Consider the following 21,286-nt stretch of genomic DNA (forward strand, 5'->3'; position numbering starts at 1 on the left):
CAGATATATGGTTTGTAAAAATTTTCTGGAGCTTTGTTGACTTTGTTTTGGAGAAGTCTTTAGTTTAATGTAATTCCATTTGTCTGTTTTTGCTTTGGTGTCATAGTCACAAATTCATTGATAAATTAGGGTTATTGGATTAATACATACGAGCTACTATATATAAAATAGATAAGCAACAGGATAATACTTTGTAGCACAGGCAATTATACCCATTATCTTCTACCTATAATGGAATAGACTCTGCAAAAATACTGAATCGCTGTGCTATAAACCTGAAACTAACACAACGTTGTAAATCAACTATACTTCAATTAAAAAAAAATCAGTGTCAAGAAACTTTTTCTCTATGTTTGCTTTTAGGAATTTTTAAAATTTTATGTTTGTCTTTAATCCATTGAGTTGCTTTTTGCATATACTGTGGGTAAAACTCTAATTCCATTATTTTGCGTATGGATAGCTGGTTTTTCAAGCACCACTTGTTGAAGAGACTCTCCTTTTCCCATTGTGTAGTCTTGGCAACTTTGTCAAAGATATTTTGACTGTATGTCTGGGCTTATTTGGGGGATCTGTATGTCTGTCCTGTGCCAACACTTTACTGTTTGATTACTTTAGCTCTGTAATATGTTTTGAAATCAGAAAATGCAAGGCCTCTAGCTTTGTTGTTCTTTCTCAGGATTGTTTTGGCTGTGTGGGGTTCTTTGGCTGTGTGGGGTTCTTTGGCTGTGTGGGGTTCATATGAACTTCAGGATTTTTTTTTTTCTGCAGAAAAAATGCCACGAATTTTGATAGGGATTGCATTGAATTTATAGGACACTTTGGACAGTATGTAGTTTTTAACAAAGTTAAGTCTTTTAATCTATAAACACAGGATGTCTTTCCATTTATTTGTGTCTTTAATTTCTTTCACCTCCTTAGTTAAGTTTATTCCTAAGTATTTTATTCTTTTTTAATGCTATTGTAAATGAGATTGCTTTCTTAATTTTCTCTTCAGATAATTCATTGTTAGTATATAAAAATGCAACTAATTTTCCATGTTGGCTTTGTATCCTACAGCCTTGCTGAATTCTTTGATTAGTTCTAATAGCTTTTTGGTGACATTTTTAAGACATAGAAAGACTATGTCTTCTGTGAACAGAAATAGTTTTACTTCTTCCTTTCTAACTTGAATGGCTTTTCTTTCTTTTTTTTAATTTGCTTAGTGCTCTGCGAGGACTTCCAGTAATATCTAGAATAAATGTGGTAAGAGTGGGCATCCTTGCCTTGATCCTGATCTTAGAGGAAAAGCTTTCCATTTTTTACCATTGGGTATGATACTAGCTATGGGCTTTTCACATATAGTCTTTATTTGTATTTGTTCTTTTTATATTTAGATACAATAGAAAGTTTATCCATTGGGAAGAATTCTTAAGCATTTCCTCAATGGAAAATCTTCCTCAGTATTACCTAATGTTCCTTTGTCATGCCAAGGGATCTTCAGTCATTTATATCTACAGACTCTCTGTTCTCTCCAGAATTGAGGGAGCTGATGCGCCGAAAAATCTGTTTCATCTGTCACTGCATTTGTGGTTTTGATACTGGGCATATAATTTTCCTTTTAGTCTTTTTCTGTTTCTAGGTGGTATGTTAGGAAGAGAGAGCTATTATCTCCAAGTCCTTAATTGTACTTAGAAGGAATAGAATTTCCACTTATTGAGGACCTGTTGTGCTCATGCACTTAATAACTTTATCTTAGATTAACCTTCCAAGTCTATCTGACTTAAACCTGCAAGATAGTGAGGTTTGCTCCAGCATCTAGTGAGGGAACCAGGAGCTAAGAGGGAGTGTTATTACCTCTGTTTTACTGATGAGGGAGCTAAGGTTCAGAGAACTTCAATGATTTGCTCAACAGTAAGTACCCAGATAGGACATGTGGATGAGATTTAAACCCAGATTCAGGCACTCCCACACGCCCCATCTCCTGTTCAATGCATTAGTGGTTGTTTAGTGTCCCAGGGGACCCACAGGGAGGGAGTGCTACAGTCCAACTGAGTCCAGCCAGGAACAGCGTGATTTTACCGTAACTGGCCCTTCTTACCAAACTCAAGTACTCTCAGGCCCTCCGTGTTCTGGCCTTGCTTTCACCACCATCACTGAGGCTACACATTCAGGGCCTCAGTAGATATTTTGTAATTTGATGGCACCATTTGTCTTCACGTGTCTCATAAAATGTAAACAATGTTCTGTGTTCTACAGACTTCTAAGAAAAAAGATTTGGGTTGGTTTGGTTTTGGGGGGTTTTTTTCCTGGCTACATGTGACTGAGTAAAAAAAGACAAACCCTCTAATTCAATATACAGTCCAAGCTACTTAAAACCAATCACTCAGCTTGAGCACCAGGTAAACATTTCTCGTTTTCCCTCCAAGTCCTCTGTGCTGGCTGACTTCCAGTTCTAAATGTCTCCTGTGTTTATGACTGGAGCAGCCCTAGGTTCCCTCATAGGCTGCTGCAACAAAGAAGTACGCAATTTTGAGTCAGATAGACTTGGGGAGAAAATGTCCTCCCAGGCTTTTCTTAGGAACAAAAAGCAAAAATTCATCTGATTCTTCCTACTCAACACTCACTCTGATTTTGTGTGCTGACTTTAGCCACCTTGACCTCAACCCTGGGTTAAACACTTTATGGAAGAAATGTTCGTCCACTCCCTGTATGGCATTGTAGTTAGAGCAGTGGACTGCATACATGGCTGCTCCGGCCTCTTCCTCAAACTCCTGCTCAGACATGGGCAGGTCAGTTTGCTTGTTGGAGCTATAATTTCTTTTATTCAATAGGCTTAGAAATGTCTTTCTTACTAAGAAAACTTGTGTAAAGGTATATAGTCAGTACTTAATAAGTGGACATTTATTCATTTATCCATCATGCATTTATTTGAGTACTGCTTTCTTCTAGATTCTGTCATAGTCTAAGGTCTTATTGGGGATATTTTTGTGATACATTATCCAGTGGTAATGAAGATATCATTGTCAACCTTCTATAGTAGTTACTATCTGCTAGGCTCTTTTCTAAACATGTGTTAATATATTAACTAATTTAATCCTCACAACAATCCTATATGATACTTACTGTGACTCTCTCCACTATATAGATGAAGGAACTTAGGTTTACATAATTATATGACTTGCTCTAAGATGGTACAACTAGAAAGTGGCAGAACCTGGATTAGAACAAAGGTGATTTGACTGTAAAATTCAAACTCTTAACTGTTATGCTATTCTGTGTCTCAAATACACAGAATTATATGAGTGGATAGAAGAAAGACGTAAAAGTCTATCTGTGCTTAGTAATAGAAGGATTCAAAACGAAGGTGACATTTGAATTGGATCTTAAAGGGCAAGTAGGAGTTTGCTGTTGAAGAGTGGTGTTTCAACCGTAGGAAAGACTAGATGAAGGACAAAGAGGAATGATGAGGAACCTAGAGGCTTTGTGGCTTGAGAGGAGGGGAAATGGGCAAAAGGAAGGCTATGGTGAGCCATAGTGCTGGTAGGCAAGCAGCCAAGCTGTCCTAAGATTATGAGAGAAAGACCTGAAGTATGGGGGTGGAGGGGAGGAAATCTGGTTTTCTCTCTAGAGAGTTCTAGGAATCCCCATGAAGTTTAAATAAGTTCTCAGTCCTAAAAAAGGAACAGAGGGCATCCTGAGCATTCAGTCTAACATATATCAATACCTTATCAAAGATATCAGAGGAAGAGATCGAAAGGATTATGTCTGGGCAAGAATTTGAGGAAGAGGCCAAACATTGGAGCAACCATGGTGACAGCGACCACAGTTCCCCTGGGAACAGGGCTTCGGAGAGCAACCAGCCCTCACTCGGCTCTACACTCTCCTCCAGGTGAGCTTCAAGGCAAACCCAGCAGCCTCTGGGGGTCACTCAAAGAGTGGACTCATAAGCAAGCAGCCTCTGGGGTGGGCTGGTATTCCTACCCATCTTTCTCGGCCACTGTACTCTTGCTTCCTCAGTCTTTTGGGGTAGGAGTCAGGATAATGCAAAGCAGCATTTTGCAGCCACATTTTAGCTAAAGACCTGAAAATGTTGACATTCTCTTGCAGACTGCTAAAGTGCTGTAGCCACTATTTGTGTCCATACTTTCTTCACCTAACAGAATGACATTTTAATTGTAGCTCTTTTCTCTTGGTTATTTTTTCACTTGGGGAGGTGGGAATTGACAGTATTGGACTAAGCTATCATTTCTCTGCCTCAGCAAGAATGAAGATTTTCACATTATAAATTTTAAGAAACAGTGAAAACTTTTCAAGTTAGTCAGATTTGCTGGTGTCATGAAATAACCGTTTTTGAAGACTCTTGGTTCTAGAATGGTATCTTAAGTTAGCTGTTAGGTGTGAAATATAACCAACCATCACCAAGGAAGATTCTTTTCTCCAGAAATCTCTGCAATAGGACATTTTTTATAAAGGCCAAATAATAAATATTTTAGGCTTTGCTGGCCGTACATTCTAGGTCTTAACTACTCAATTCTGCCATTGTCATGCAAAAGCAGCCAGAGACAGGTAAATGAATGAGCATGGCTGTATTCTAATAAAGCTTCATTTACCAAAACAGGCCATGGGCCATAGTTTGCCAGCCCTGTTACAGGAGATTCATCTAGATAATATTAGTTGACTGAATGGTTAGATTTCTCCAAAAAGGGGGGAAGATAAGAATGTGCCTTTCTCTTGATATTTCATTATCGTTTTTATTCACTCATTTGTTCCCTAGTGTGTTCCTTCCTTTGAATGTCCAGGGAGTTGTTGCCACATGCCAGGTTCTTTGCTTGGTGCTGATTTGTTTTGTGGTCTGGTGAGACACTTAGCCTGTCTCTGACTTAGTTGTCCTAGCAGTATAAAATATAAACACTCACCTTTGTCATCACAGTCTATGAATATTCTGTGAAACTCCCCAAATGTGGCAAAGAGACCATGTAATCAATATTTATTCAGTACAACTCTGCCAGGTCCTAAGCATCCAAAGGTGAGCCACGCCTATACACACTCGCACAGAGTCCCCATCAAGTAGGGGAGACATACGTGTGACCATTGACTATGGTCCTGGCTTACTGAAGACAAAGAGCATAGCAAGAGAACACCTGAGCCACCTCCTGGCTCACTTCCTCTGAGGAGGCAGTGGACCTGTGATGGTTCTGCTTGACATGAGACTTTTCTCTCCAGTAGGTCTGTGGAACTAAATGGATTCGTGGCATTCAGGGATCAGTACATGGGGATGTCTGTGCCTCCGCACTATCAATATATACCGCACCTTTTTAGCTATTCTGCCCACTCACCACTTCTGCCCCCACAAGCTCGAAGCCTGGATCCCCAGTCATACAGTCTGATTCATCAGCTGGTGTCAGCCGAGGACCTGGACCCACTGGGCACACCCATGTTGATTGAGGACGGGTGAGTGAGCCTTGCTGTATGTAGCCCTGCAGCTTCAGTGTGGTCCCTTCCCCACCCCCTACCTTCATCCCAGGCTTCTCTACCCCAGGCTTTGCAATGAGTCAGGGTATAAGAAGTGATGACTCAGGCATCAGAGGACAAATCTGTGCTCATCGAAGTCAGTGGCTCTTCATTTTTCTCTTGAACGTCTTTTCTCATAGAACTGGGGCTATTTATCTTTTCCTATGGAACTGGGATTAAAGGGCTATTGTTTCTGGTTGGACTTAGGTAAGCCAGACCTTAGAATGGGTTTGAGCGCTTCTGTGCCAGAGATGAGCTGTAATTCTGGATATAATCATACATTAGGTTTAGGCTTCTTAACATAGTTGTGGCCCGTCTATGTCCCTAGTCAACATACTCTGGGGTAGCCTAGTGCCATGTGCTCTGTGTGCAGGCCTGAGTGAGTGGAAGAAATACTCTCAATCCTGTCAGCTCTGCCTGAGTAGATAATAGTTCGTCCATTCAGGCCTACATTTGACCTGGACCATAGGCTCTTTCAGTGTTATTAAGCTTAGATTTCCTCCTTTGCCCTGCCTGCCCAAGATACCCTGAGATTTCTTAAGCTAGTCTCCAGTTTCAGAAGAGGAAATTCACTTATCTTCCTATAGGGAAGACATCATCAGTTCAGTTCAGTCACTCACTCAGTCATGTCCGACTCTTTGCGACCCCATGAAGCCATCATCAAACCTTTACATATCGGGTGTGGGGGTGTGGAGAAGAGTCACACCACAGGGCTTTGAGAAAAAGAAACTGGGGCCCTATTTCTCCAGCCGAGAGATGAGGAAGGCCCTGTTCCTTCCTTCCATTGCACAGTAGCTTAGAAGGGTCGAGCAACTCTAGTTTCCTAAACTCTCGCCACCAGGGGGTGCAGTGAGAGCAAGAAAAGCTTCTGAATGCCTTGTATTCTCTTTCAGCTATCTCGCCCCGAGGCTCAGTTTCACATCAACCCATGTATTGAGTGGGCACCAGATGTACCCTAATGGAGCTTTCATTGCCAAAACTGGTGCACGAATGACTGGGAATTTTTTTGTAACACGTGAAGCATTAGTGGACACCGACATTAAAAGTCATACTCCTGACAACTGCTCAAATGTCTAAGCCTCCTTTCCCCTTTGTAACCTTTTCTTACCAAACCTGCCCCTCCAGCCCTGAGCTTGCTGCGGGCCCCAGTCCTGTCCTTTTATCATTAGACTGAATTGAATGGAGCTGGAGATCCATGGTCAAGGGCAAGGAGCCCACTGCCAGAGACCCTTTGTGCCTTTAGGAGTATCCTCCTCCTTGGCCCCCATCCTCACTGCTTTGGCCACTAGAAGTAACTTTCCCCTCTCCATACCCCCTCCAGATATGCTGTGACTCAAGCAGAGCTATTTGCCCTGCTTTGCCGCCTGGCTGACGAGCTGCTTTTTAGGCAGATTGCCTGGATCAAGAAACTGCCTTTCTTCTGCGAGCTCTCAATCAAGGATTACACATGCCTCCTGAGCTCTACGTGGCAGGAATTAATCCTGCTCTCCTCCCTCACTGTTTACAGCAAGCAGATCTTCGGGGAGCTGGCTGATGTCACTGCTAAGTACTCACCCTCAGATGAAGAACTACACAGGTGAGAGCTCCTCTCTGGGGAGGAAGTCTCAGGCAACCAGACCATTGTCATCTCTGCAAGGCAGGGTGCCTGGCACTCCACAGGATGAGCATTAAAGCCGCCCAGGGATGGACATGAATCTTCACTCAGATGCTGACTAACTTGTAACTTTGGTCATATCTCTCATCCTCAAGTTCTGAATTCATAAAGTAGGGTAGTGACAATAACTGCCCAACAGCGTAGTTGCGAGGAAAAAATGATAATGTGCAGCAAAACTTAGCAAGTGCTAAACTGTTACTTTGATCACATCTGGATTACTGAGTTAATGTATCTGGAAAAAACAGAAATCCGAAATTTTCCTGTTAGGTGAGGGGCTGTGAGCTATCATTTACAATCCAAGAACAGGACCCTGGAGTTATTGTAATACCTACTGTGTGCCAAGCACTGGGCTTGGTATTTTACATTATTGTCTTTGTTTTTTACAGCCTCTATCATTGTAGGTGTTGTTATGCCCATTTTATAGGTGAGAAAACTGAAGTTTGGAGGGACTTGCCCTTGAGGGTTTTAGATTTGAATCCAGTGTCTATATTTGAATCCGTGCCTGCCCAATTGAAATCTTAGGCTCTTTCACTGTATCTCAGATGCAGTAAGATAAGATCATGGGACTGAAATATTGAACTCTGCTTTCTTGATGTTTTCCACTGACTAGGATCCTTCTAACCTCCTTGCGTAGAGCAGGTGACACCCCAAAATCAGGAAAAAAAAGATCCATTGATACATTTCTGACTTGCTGACTTATTTATGTGAAAAACAAAGTTTAAATCCTATTTTAATATTTCACCTTTACTAGACAGTTTAAAATAATGGAAGTCATGACATTCTAGAACACCAAGAAAGAGAAGAAAAAGTACCTCCATGGAAGGAAGCTGGAGAAGGTGGAATACCAGCCCCCAAACTTCTCTTGCACATCTCCCTCTGCCACTTAATCATAGTAATAAGCAGAGACTTAGGCTGGGAACAAAGCTCCAACACCTTCAAGGGCCCTTTGCATAGCTGAGGGAGGGAAGAGTCTAGGTACATTCTCCACTAGTTTTCTAATATTTCCTTATTAATGATGCTTACTGGCTTGATGGTAATCTATAAATGACAGGAGTTTTAACCCAGCTGACATTTGTCCTCAAACAGAGCTATCTGATTTTGCAGATAACCTAACCCCTTGTCTTGAGCCTCTAATTCACTTGTTTCCATCGATCTCCTGTCTCCTGCTCTGTAACTCTGGGCCAGCTGAGTGTTTGGATAGCCTAAGCCAGCTCCAATATTGTCAGAGTTTGCAAAACTGGCCCAGTGAGCTTGGCCTCCCTGTTTGCCTAGAATCCACCAGTGCAGCCTGAGGCTGTCTAAAAAGTGTGTTCTGCCCTTTGTGGGATGATGAATTTTCTCAAACCCTCTTCAGGTAGGCAGGGATCACTGACCTTGTGGGGTTAAAGAACAAGGCAGGGACCAGTAACAGCTGAACTAGTGAGAGAAGTTTTACTTTCTACAAAGGGCCCTTATCAGAGAGAATCTAGAGCTCCACTCTCCAGCATAATAGCTGCTAGCCTCAAGTGGCCATTTACATCGCTTAAAATTAAAAATTTAGTTCCTCATTTACACTAGCCACATTTTAAGAGCTCTGGAGCCACATGTGGCTAGTGGCTGCTCTATCGGACAGTTGCAGATATGCAATAGAACATTTCCATCATCATAGAAAGTTCTGTTGAACAGTGCTAACTTTGAAACACGAGTTGCAGCTGAGCTCTCAAGTGAGTTCTGAGGATAAGAAATAGATTTGTTGTTAGTACTCCCACTCCACTATGGAATCCTTCAGTGGAAAAATACAAGTTAAACTTCAGCATGTCATTTCTGATGTGACGCTGATTTACTGAGCACCTATTGTGTGTGCTGGGAGGAGAGGTGTTGAGATAACAGATGGGGCAGACATGGTTTCTGACTCTGAGATGAAAGCTCATATTCTTGATTTAGGGGGTTGTGGGACAAATAGAAGCAGATAGAATCTACGTTCAGGGTGATACTAGTGGAGACTGAGGAGGCTGTACGAGGGACTGCGAAAGCATAGACTAGGGAACAAGTACCTCTACTTGCAGGATCAGGGAATGCTTGCCAAAGAGGAGGAGACATTTGAGCTGCATCTTGTAGGGGAATTTTTGTAAGCAGATTAGAGAGAATAGGAGGCAGGCAGGAGAATAACACAGAGTCCTAAAAATTATAGAGATTCTGAGTGAGTGGTTTGAACATGTAACCAAAATGCAATCCTGTGGATTAGAGTATAGAGAGAATACATCTGAGAGTGAGAGAAATGAGGGGAGGAATGAGAGAAATGAGGGGAGGAATGACAGGAGAGAAAGACAGAAAGACAGTCATCAGGGTACTTAAATGCTAATCTAAAAAATTTTGGATTTTATTATGTCAGTGGTATTAAGTCGTAGGACATTTTAAAGTGAAGCAGTTACGTGTCAGGTTGCATTTTACAAAGATTGCTGCGGCTATAGAGTTCAGGATGGGTTGCATGGATGAAGCTAGAATACAGTGTAAGAAGCTGGTCCATAGCCCAGGAAAAGTCAACAAGTCCTGGACAAGGCAGCAATGACAATGGGATTAGAGAGGGCAGCACAGAGTTAAGAGATGCCAGGGAGGTAAAGTCAGTGGGAGGTAAACCTCAGTGAGTGAAGAAGTTGAGATACTGCCAGGCAAGTGGGCACCAGTTCTCTTAACCAAGATAATGGAGCCTGGGAAGAGAGATGCACCTGTCTGAGATTGACTCAGAGTGTGAGATACATGTGGAACTGCCCAGGAGTCCAGAGGAAATAGAAGTACAAGAACCTTTGCAATCTGGCTCATCACTGTAAGGCAGTCCCCACTCTGCTGGAAACCCAGACTGTGGAGTCTGTAATTGGCCATAGCTCTTTCCTACCTTGCCTGCTCCAGCGTTACTCCCACTCCCCCAAAATGCCTTTAGTTTTTCACAACTGCTGAAGGCAAGTGAGTTCCTGCTGTCACGAAAAGACTTTCTCAGATGATACATGACCACCTCCTTTTCTCTTCTCAAATATTGAATCAAATTTATGGTGCCCATTTTCCTTAATCAGGCTGTTATCAGACAGTGAGCTGGGTGAATTTGATTTAAAGCAGATTGTAGCACCAGCCAGTGACTGCTCCTGGCCCTAATCAAGACTCCTTCACTCTTAGGAGAAGATGCCTTGCACTAGATGGGCTTTAATGGGCATGTCTATCTTGTGAGCACTAGCTGCATTTCTGCCAGGTCTCTGGAAAGTTGCCTCCTAGCTTCCTTGCTAAGGCCCTAGCTGTAGGTTCAAGGAAACTCAGTTTTTTCTTTTGGTTGTGATAACAGAAGTGATGCTACTGCTGCTGCTGTTAACAATGATAATAGCTAACAATTAGAGACTGTTTATTGTGCCAAAATCCATCTTAAGTGCTCTGCAAACATTATTTGTTTAGTCCTCACCACTTCCCTAAGGGACCATACTGATATTATCCCTGTTCCACACATGAGGAGCAAAAGGTTCAGAGAGTGAAAACACAAGGATGCAAAGCTAAAAGAGATGGAGTTGAGATTATCACCTTGATCTGTTGTGCTCCAAAGCCCAGACTCTAACATTACTACATTTTTTAGCCTTCTTAAAAGTATGACTTTCTGTCTTGCAGCCACAGTCTGTCTTCTCATCTTGGAATCTGTATGTGAGTGCTGAGATGGCAGTTCCTCTAAGGCTGTGGCCGATGACTGCCTCTGGGAGTAGGTGCATTTAGATGAATGAAAAAGAGACAACTGGGCCTTTCAGCTCCCTTAATGGGACATAACTTACACAGTGTCAGCTTCAATTGCTGACTGAATGGTCCAGTGGTTTGGGAGATCCTTGCAGGCATGTTTTCCTTGTCCCAGCATGCTTATATAATGGTAACCTAGAAGAAGAATGGGTGTGTTTGTCCAACTTTCTGCCTTTGAGTGCTGATAATTTGTAGACAGGGAATACAGGGGCGTTAGAACTGTGGAGTGGGCAGATGTGGAGGAGGCACGGCTGCAGGAGAAAGCAGGCCCATGGAACAGAGAACAATTTGTTTATCGGGGTGGGATGCGGGGTGTGGAGGAAAGCTTTGCAGTCAGGCTGTGGAGACTGAGTGGGGGCTGCCGGGCTGGCTGCCAGCCCCCAACCATGACTGCCAGGGGTCCATGATCGTTGCCTGTCCTAGAAAACTTGGGAAAACGAGTATGTGCTCTCCCCAAGCGAGAGGGCAGAGCTGGGTCATATATCCAAGCCAGGCATGTGGGAGTTCCTTTGTGTCCCTCAGGTCAAGACTCAACTAGGAATAGGTTTGGCATTGCTGTCTGGGGGTCTGGCTGCTAGCCACACACCTGCAGGGTCTGCAGAGCCAGAGTGAGCACTTGGGGCAAGAGGTTACTGATGAGGGGAGAGCACGTTATCTTTGCTCGCTACACTGCTTGGCCACCAGACAGATGCTGACACTGCTGCTCTACTTGCATCCTCCTCTTTCATGCCCTACCCCATCCCATCTCCTCCCTACGCCTCCACACAGATACTAGTGGGCATTTTCAGTCAAGACCTTTTACGTCTCAAGAACAGAAGTAGCTGGCAAAGTACTGTGATGAGGAGTGATCTTCACCCCCAGGCACACTGCCTGCTGCAGGTCTCAGCATCGTGGAGGCAGCGGAGGGGCTATTTTGTGCACAGCACCCACTCTGGGTCGGGCGCTGAACTGAGTTGCTCTGGGAACAGAGACCTCCTGCAGTGGCCCCTGTGGTAGCCTTTCCCAGTTGCCAGTTAAGAACAAGACGGTCAGGGGATGGACAACGTAATGCTGAGAAAGCAATAGGCTTGGGATGAGAAAACGTTCATCCTTGGCCCCACCACCACTTACTTGTGTTACTCTCTTGAAGCTCTTCTGCATCCTCATCCCTAACATGAACGTGGTATTACTTATCTCACAGATTTTCAGATTATCAAGAGGGTAAAATATAAGACCACAATAAAGGTATGGTAAATAATCTGTCTGAGCTGTTGTTTCCATGTGTGAATAAAGAGGATTATAATATCCAATTTGTGAATTTATTGGGAGTATCCAATGAAATAATGTATGTAAAATACTTAACTGTCTGGGAAGTAGCAAAGGCTCAACAAATAGTAGAAGAGTAGATATGGTTATATATATATGGTTATATTATAGTGGTTATTTAGTATAAATCTACCAACCAATCTGGGAAAGTATCAGTAAAGCTGTAAAAGCCACTGGGCCAAGAACCAGAGAGAAACAGTCAGCCATGCTGGCTCAAATCGTGAACGGGGAGCCAAGCCTTGAGGCCAAGGGGCGGGGCTCTGGATTGTGAGCAGCTGCTGCAGCAGCTCCCCCTGCTGCTTGAGAAGTGCAGGTGACTCTGGCCCCAACAAGAGCCAGACATTCCCCAGGGAAGAGAAAAATGTCCTGCTTGCCCAGGAAGCCAAGCCCTTGCAAAGCCTTCAGAGTCAGCACAGAAAGCAATAGAACCCAGACAGCAGTAAAATATCCCCAGGAGTTCTGGACCCTACCCAGATAGGGCCTTGTTGCCTAGCAAGGGGCTACAGTACCCAGATCTGAACATGTCGCCAGGAAGCAGCTCTGAGGCTAAGCACCTTCTCTGTGACTCAGCTGTCTGGAACAAGAAGACTAGACACTGGGCCTGACCCCAGCTTTTATAGACTCCTATTCCCCCACTAAGGCTTTGCCTTCTTGCTTTGGGAGTATCTCCATTTTTGGTATAAGATATTCCCCACTGAGACCTGGAATATTAGTCCCCCAGCCTAGGGCTCCTTTGCCTAAAACTTGGTCTTTGCCTCAAGGAACTAACTTCTCATCCAGAGAATGCAGCATGGCCAGCATTGAGTCTTCTCTGCTAATGGAGGCCACTTCAGATTTTGAGAAAACCAAGATCTTAGGGAGTTGGCCCAGATTCAGGGTTCTCAGTCTGTTCCAAGCTAGCCATTTGCTTATGGAGCAGTCGTTTCTATTCCTTGAAACTTTAGTGTCTCATCTGTACAGTGGTAATTGTAATCTCACTTAGCCCATAGGGCTGAGAACATTAAATTAAATGAGATAATACATATAAAGTACCCAGCACAGAGACTGGCATGACATGGAGGCCCAATTTATGTTTCCCTCCCTCCCTAGCTGAAGTCAGGCCTGCCAGGTTCACTGCTGGAAACAGTGAACTTAAATACAGTCAGCAGCTTTCCTCTTCATTGTGGCAGTTGCACACACAGAGTCACAACTCGTGGTAGCTGCCATTGTTGTTACTGAAGGCTGCATCACAACAGCAGTATCTTAATGATGTATTTCTCTACATTTACATCCCAAGCACCCTTTGAGCCTTGCACCGCAAGCAGGCAACCGTTATTTACAGAAGAGATCCTCAAAACTTAGAGGGGTCAAAGGACTTTCCCAAAGTCTTATAGCTTGTATGTGATGGAGCAGGATTTGAACTTGAATTTGACTGACCCTAATTGACCTTGAGAACAGCAGCTTGTATGAGCTGCCTTGGCCTCTAGAGAAACCATGAATTCACCTGTCCTTCACAAGTGCTTCTGGATTCCATTTCCCCCAAGCTCAACCTCTTTCCTGCCTTAAGGAGCTGTAGGAGACTTCTGTCTCCCTTCCATTACCTCCACTGGTAGTCAGAGCCCACTATTAACACCTGTGTCTGTTTTCCAGATTTAGTGATGAAGGGATGGAGGTGATTGAGCGGCTCATCTACCTGTATCACAAGTTTCATCAGCTAAAAGTGAGCAATGAGGAGTATGCTTGCATGAAAGCAATTAACTTCCTAAATCAAGGTGAGTAACTGAGGATAGGAAGAAAGGACTTAGTTTTCTTTGCCCAGCAAATATTTGCCCTCATGTTGCCCCCCTACCCCCTCTACCCTCAGGCCTGTTGCATCATGTGGATACTGATCTTGGAAGTCCTGCGCTGCCCTCCTCATCACCCTGCCCCACTGTAGTGCAGGGCATGGTTTGGACTTTTTTCTTCAAACCTAAATGCCACAGCCTCTATAACTCATAGAGGAAGGAAGAGGATTTGCTTTGTTTAGTCAGTTTTAGTGCATTTAAGCACAGACATCAAGGACAGTACATGCGTCATTTAAAATATGCACAAGTTTACCAGCGACTGAAGAAGAGCAGAGTGACTGATGAGACTACTGGAGATAAGGAACCTGTGGCAAGCTGACGGGCCCCTTCAGGGCAGAGTGGAGGTGCACAGAAACTCACGCCCGTATCAAGCATGGCTTTAGTTAGAAGAGTGGTGATTGTGATTTACATGGAGTATTACCTGCAAACTGGCATTGTGTAGCTGCTGGTAACCAGAATATGCAAGAGAATTTGTGTTCCCTTTTTTCCAGAATAGCATGTGAGTGAGTTGCTCTCAGAGTGGAACTGGGCTATTTTGCTGCCCGTGACGCGGACAGTGATCTATTCCTGTATTCAGTTTCCTAGCCTAGAGACTCTTGATCCCCTCCTCTTTGCCAGCTCCTTCCTTGGTACCAACTAAACCTCCTCCTCTTGCTTCCGCACCTTTTATGCATTTGTCTCGTGTTCTGTGTGCCCTCCCGTAGGCCAGGCCCTGTGTCGAGCATTAAAGACATTGCAATAAATTAGATCCCAGGCTCCTGGCCTCAAGAAGTACAGGGATGGCACTTGATACATTGCTTGAGCCTCAAATGAGGGGAGAGGGACTTCCCTGGTGGTCCAGTGGTTAAGACTTCGCCTTCCACTGCAGGGGGTGCAGGTTCGATCCCTGGTGAGGGAACTAAGATCCTGCATGCCTTCTGGCCAAAAAATCAAAACGTGAAACAGAAGCAATATTGTAACAAATTCAATAAAGACTTTAAAAATGGTCCACATTAAAAAAAAATCTTACCAAAAAACACCCTCTACCACTTAAATGGGAAGAGATCAGTAACAACTACTTGGAGAATGAGAAATCTGATAGTGAGGCTTCAAAGGCAGGGTAAGATTTATATAGAGAATATTTATTAATATATTCTGTGTATGAAAAAAGGATTGTGTGTTTATATGTATATGAACACACTATATAATATATACACATATATGAGAAAGACATCTACAGGCATACCTTGGAGATATTGCATGTTTGGTTCCCGACCACCACAGTAAAGTGAGTGTTGCAATAGAGTGAGTCACATGAATTTCTTGACTTCCAGTGCCTGTAAAATTTATATTTATACTATGCTGTGGTCTATTAAGTGTACAGTAGCATTTTGTCTTAAAAAACGGAGTATATACCTCAAAAAAAAATGCTTTATTGCTGGAAAATGCTAGCCATCATCTGAGCCTTCAGTGAGTCATAATCTTTGCTGGTGGACGATCTTACCTCAGTGTTGATGGCTTCTGATTGATCAGGGTGGTGGTGGTTGAAGATTGGAGTAGCTGTGGTGATTTCCAAAATAAGATAGCAGTGAAGTCTTCCACATGAATTGACTTTTTCTTTCATCAGTGTATTCTGTGTAGCATGCAATGCTGTTTGAACATTTTGCCCCCAGTAGAACTTCTTCCAAAATTGGAGTCAGTACTCTCAAACCCTGCTGCTGCTTTATCAACTAAGTTTATGTAATACTCTAAATAAATCTTTTGTTACTGTTTCAACAGTCTTTACAGCTTCTTCACCAGGAGTAGATTCCATCTCAAGGAACCAGTTTCGTCATTCATCTATAAGAAGCAACTCATCTGTTAAAAATTTTTTTCATGAGATTTCATCAGTTCAGTCTCATTTTCAGGCTTCACTTCTCATTCTAGTTCTCTTGCTGTGTCTACCACATCTGCAGTTACTTCCTCCACTGAAGTCTTGAGCTCCTCAAAGTCATCCATGAAGGTTGGAATCAACTTGTTTCAAAATCCTGTTAATGTCGATATGTTGACCTCTTTCAGTGACTTGGGAATGGCCTCTGAAATGGTGAATCCTTTCCAGAAGGTTTTTGATTTATTTTGTCCAGATCCATCAGAGGAATCGCTATCTCTGGGCAGCTATAGCCTTAGGAAATGTATTTCTTAAATAGTAAGACATGAATGTTGAAAAGACTCCTTGATCCATGGGCTGAAGAATGGATGTGTTAATCTCATTGTACATCTCCATCAGAGCTCTTGGGTGAACAGGTGCTTTGTCAGTGAGCAGTAATATTTTGAAAGGAATCTCTTTTTCTGAGGAGTAGTTCTCCACAGTGGACTTGAAATATTTAGTAAGCCACGTTGTGAACAGATATGCTGTCATCCAGGCTTTGATGGTCCATTTATGGAACACAAGCAGAGTAGATTTAGTGTAATTCTTAAGGGCATTAGAATTTTTGGAATGGTAAATGAGCATTGTCCTCAACTTAAAGTCATCAGCTGCATTAGCCCCTAACAAGAGAGTCAGCTTGTCCTTTGAAGCCAGACATTGACTTCTCCTCTCTAGCTATGAAAAGTCCTGGATAGCATCTTCTTCGAGCATAGGCTATTTTGTCTATATTGAAAATCTTTGTTTAGTGTAGCCATCTTCTTTAATTATCTTATTAGCTAGATCATCTGAATAAAATGCTGCAGCTTCTATGTCAGCACTTGGTTCTTCACCTCACCCTTTTATGAAGACAGCATCTTTTCTTAAATCTCATGAACCAACCTCTACTAGCTTCAAACTTTTCTTCTGCAGCTTCCTCACCTCTCTTAGGCTTTATAGGATTGAGAGGAGTTATCCTTTCTCTGGATGAGTTTTAGGTCTAAGTGAATACTGTGGATGGTTTGATCTTCTGTGTAGACCACTCAAACTTTCTCCTTATCAGCTTATCAATAAGGCTGTCTTTCTTTCTTATTATTTTTGTGTTCACTGGAGTAGTGCTTTTTAATTTCCTTCAAGAAATTTTCCTTTGCCTTTACAACTTTGCTAACTCACAAGAGGCCTAGCTTTCAGCCTATCTTGACTGTTGACATGCCTTCTTCAACTGAGCTTAATCATTTCTAGCTTATGATTTAAAGTGAGAGATGTGTGAGTTTTCCTTTCACTTGAACACTTACAGGCAATTGTACAGTTATTAATTGGCCTAATTTCACTATTGTTGTTTCTCAGGGAATTGGGAGGACCAAGGAGAGGGAGAGACACAGGGGAACAGCCAAAGGAACAGTCAGAACACACATTTACTGATTAGGTTCACCAACTTGTATGAGCACAGTTTGTGGCACCCCAAAGCAATTACAATGGAATGGCACCCTGCTCCAGCACTCTCGCCTGGCAAATCCCATGGACAGAGGAGCCTGGTGGGCCTGCAGTCCATGAGGTCGCGAAGAGTCGGACACGACTGAACGACTTCACTTTCACTTTTCACTTTCATGGATTGGAGAAGGAAATGGCAACCCACTCCAGTGTTCTTGCCTGGAGAGTCCCAGGGACGAATATAGGGTAGCACAGAGTCGGACACGACTGAAGCAACTTAGCAGTAGCAGCAGCAGCAGCAGAAATCACTGACCATAGATTTCACATAACAAATGTTATAATAATGAAAATGTTTGAAATATTGCGAGAGTTACCTAATGTGACAAAGAAACATGAAATGAGCAAATGCTGTTGGGAAAAATGGCACCGATAGACTTGCTTGGTACAGAGTTGCCACAAACCTTCAATTTGTGAAAAATGCAGTATCTGTGAAGTACAGTAAAGCAAAGCACAATAAAACAAGATATGCTTATATAAAGAAAAACAAAAACTGGAGGGACCCAGTAGAATACCAGTGGCCCAGGTAGAATAGTCTGAGTAGAAGCACACAGGAGACCATGTGTGAGTATATGTACAAGCATGAGAATATAGGTGTCAGCATGATTTCTGAATGGGTCCAGCAAAGAGCAAATTTAAAGCTATTGTGAAGGATAAATTGGGAAATTATTCAGTCTCTTGTTCAGCATCCACTAGTACCTGTTTTGTGCCAAACCCTGTGCAGGGAGCTGAGTATGAAGTTGAGAAAGATGACAGCCTAGCCCTCAAGGGGCTCAGTCTAAGTGATTGTCCTTGATAATTTTTTCATTTACCTAATTTCTCTTCTCTTACCCAGAGCTTTAATTCCTCCATGTCAGAAAAAAAAAAAAAAAAAAAATTCCCTGTTGAGACAATGTTTAATAACTTTTCAGTGAAAGATACACATATTCAAGGAGCTGGCGGAAGTCCCTCCCATTTCCTGTGGTCTTTTTTCACAGATATCAGGGGTCTGACCAGTGCCTCGCAGCTGGAACAGTTGAACAAACGATATTGGTACATTTGCCAGGATTTCACTGAATATAAATATACACATCAGCCAAACCGTTTTCCTGACCTCATGATGTGCTTACCTGAGATTCGCTATATTGCAGGTAATGGGCCCTGGGCTTCCAATCCTTCCTTGCTTTTCTTAATTTGTGAAGGGAATGAGGAAAGCAGTGTTTTCAGGATGCTGATGCCAGGCCCATCACCAGCTGAATAAAAGAAGTACTAGCCCTGCCCTCAGAAAAATTTACATTATAATGAGAAGTTTGGTTTTTCTTTGTAGGGAAGAGAATCTAACATTTCCTAGGCTCCTGTAAAGTGCAGGGTACTTGGTGGCCTGTTATTCAATTCAGAACAATTTCTGCAAGACTTATGGTTGACCACTCTATGGATGGGGAAACAGGTTCGAAGTTTTTCAGATTAACTTCATTTCCTGAATTACATACCTTAAAAGGGTGGGTTTTACAGCATGTGAACTAACTATATCTCAATTTTTAAAATTAATTTTATTGGTTAGAATTGCCTATAGGTTTTTGAGGATCTTTCACTTAAAGAGGTGTCTTTAAAATAATTATCAAAGATCCTTTGTTCACAAAGCAACTTTTGTTGCAGTAGTTTTGTGATCTTAACCCCCTTCTGAGCTTCTTGACATTTAAATAGGTCCATTTCAACATAAAATCCTGGCTTTTACTCTTGTTGTTTTACTTCATTTGGTAAAGAATCTTGTTTACAGTTATCTAGCACATACTGAGGGGCAACTAAGAACTGTGACGTCTGGGCTAAGATTGTTTCTGTAAAATTAAGGAATACAGTTTTGAAGGGAAAAAAGGTTCAATCTAATAAAATCAATTTTTAACTTTTGGGCCACAGAATAGTCTAGGAGACAGGACCTGGACCTAAATAAACTGGTAGAATCTTAGGAGTGTTTTGGTAGTTTACGTCTCAGCATTTTCAAAACTATGTTCTTCCAAATGAGATATGAATCAGGTGCTTAATGAAATAGAAGTTAATAGAGAGAAGTTCTCCCCCACAGAATTGGCAGAGTTGTCAACCCTGTCAGCCCTTTGAATTACATGGGAAGCTTTTAATAAATACCCATGCTTGGGTTGCACCTGTAGAGATTCTGACTTAATTGATAATGGAGTGGAGCCCGGTCATCAGTATTAAAAAAAAAAAAAATACTCCCCAGTAACTTTAGGGTTCTGTCAGGGAGAACTGTAGCCTCAGATATTTACAGAGTATATTAGCACACTGCACGCTCTTAGAAGTCCTCCAACTTAAAACAAGCAAACCTATTTTAACCCTGAATTTCTCAATTTATCTTCCCCTGTAAACTCCGCCTCTCTCCTCAGTACATTTTATTCCCATTATACCATTCTGTAGTGCAATGTTTCATAGAATGCTAGTTAAGATTCTGCTAGGAAATGAAACAGGATATAAGTTTCTCTAAGAGGACATCTAAGAATACTTCTCAGTTTCAGAATCCTCATTTGTAAAATGGGTATAAAAAGTAATATCTATCACACAGAAATATTGTGAGAATTAAATGAGATAATGTGTTTAAACACCTACCACAGAGTTCAGTATTCTTTGGATAGTAGCCACAATTATAGCTTGCACCATTACTAGACTCCCTAGGGTACCGAAATGGGGCTACATATTAGAATGTTAGCCCAGTCTGTTTTGCCTTTGTAATAGTCCTGGCACCTTCCTCACCCCAGTCACTCAAAAGGGCAGTGTTCTCCTTTCCCCAGCCCAAGAGGAGGCAAACACACCATTTCACTGGCTGCCAAAGCTGACTCTTCTTTTTCCACCTTTTCCCAGGAAAGATGGTGAATGTTCCCCTGGAGCAGCTGCCCCTCCTCTTTAAGGTGGTGCTGCATTCCTGCAAGACAAGTGTGGGCAAGGAGTGATCTGTCCCCAGCACCCCTCCTCAGGCCAACCCTAACGCCTGGGGTGGGCAGGACAGGCTCCGGAAGAAAGAGCCAGAGAGACCAAGATGGAGGCTGTGGAGCAGTGTTGCCAGTTGCCTCCACAGCAAGAAGAGTCTTTGTTTGTTTGTCTTGTTTTTTAACCTCATTTTTCTATATATTTATTTCACGACAGAGTTGAATGTATGGCCTTCAGCATGATGCACATGCTTCTGTGTGAATGCAGCCGGTGCATTTCCTTGCAGTTTACAGAATGTGAAGATGTGTAATGTTGCCGTGCTGTCATTGTTTAGAGATAGTTCTTTTGTATTTTGAGGGAGAGGGTGGGATGGGGCTGAGATGACTATTTCCATAATATTGACAAAGATGACTACCTCAGTGGAAAGAGAAGGGTGTCAACAACCCTACTTTTTCCACACGTTCTCAGCAGACTCATATATTAGTCTGTCAGAGAGCAAATTGCCTTTTACTAGCTACAGAATTACCAGGTAAAAGAGCACACCATAAAAGGGGAAGTGGTGTTAGGAGGTTTACTAAGCAGAGTGGGTGAGACATTGGGAACAGATCATGAGATGAGGATTTAGCCATCTCTTTTCTTTGGAAAGTGAGAGTTGGGCACAGTGACCAAATCTAAGTTAGGTGTCCACCCTCCAAGCAGGTCCTCAGGGAGGAGGGTTTCTATTCTCACATCATACCCTGGGGCCTCCCCTCCCCGCCATCCACACCACCAGTACTGATTTCTGCCGCTGTCATCTTTTCACCTAGGCAAAGCCCTGGGGATAAGCTGATCTTGGGGACTAGTCTACAAGCTATCTTGGGACTCACAGCTACCTAGTTTCCTTACTCTCCTCACACTCGTTGCCTCTCCCTTATAAACGTGACTTCCTACTGACCCTTTGAAAAAACAGCTGAACAAAATGTCATGTTCTAAATCCTGATGCCCACTACTGATTTATTCTCTTTTCAC

General features: G+C 42.7%; 1 protein-coding gene across 1 annotated transcript in view; it reads left to right on the plus strand.

The window, feature by feature from the left end:
- NR6A1 (nuclear receptor subfamily 6 group A member 1) overlaps nucleotides 1–20,301 on the plus strand; it is a 33,091-nt gene extending 12,790 nt beyond the window's left edge. Inside the window, exons 3-8 of the mRNA XM_068976510.1 lie at nucleotides 3,714–3,868; nucleotides 5,206–5,430; nucleotides 6,812–7,066; nucleotides 13,823–13,944; nucleotides 18,343–18,495; nucleotides 20,213–20,301. Of these exons, the coding sequence (XP_068832611.1) occupies nucleotides 3,714–3,868; nucleotides 5,206–5,430; nucleotides 6,812–7,066; nucleotides 13,823–13,944; nucleotides 18,343–18,495; nucleotides 20,213–20,301 (999 nt within the window). The remainder of the gene's footprint in view (nucleotides 1–3,713; nucleotides 3,869–5,205; nucleotides 5,431–6,811; nucleotides 7,067–13,822; nucleotides 13,945–18,342; nucleotides 18,496–20,212) is intronic.
- Nucleotides 20,302–21,286: the final 985 nt, after the last annotated feature.

The sequence above is a fragment of the Capricornis sumatraensis genome, chromosome 1, assembly GCF_032405125.1.
Source record: "Capricornis sumatraensis isolate serow.1 chromosome 1, serow.2, whole genome shotgun sequence".
Taxonomy (NCBI): domain Eukaryota; kingdom Metazoa; phylum Chordata; class Mammalia; order Artiodactyla; family Bovidae; genus Capricornis; species Capricornis sumatraensis.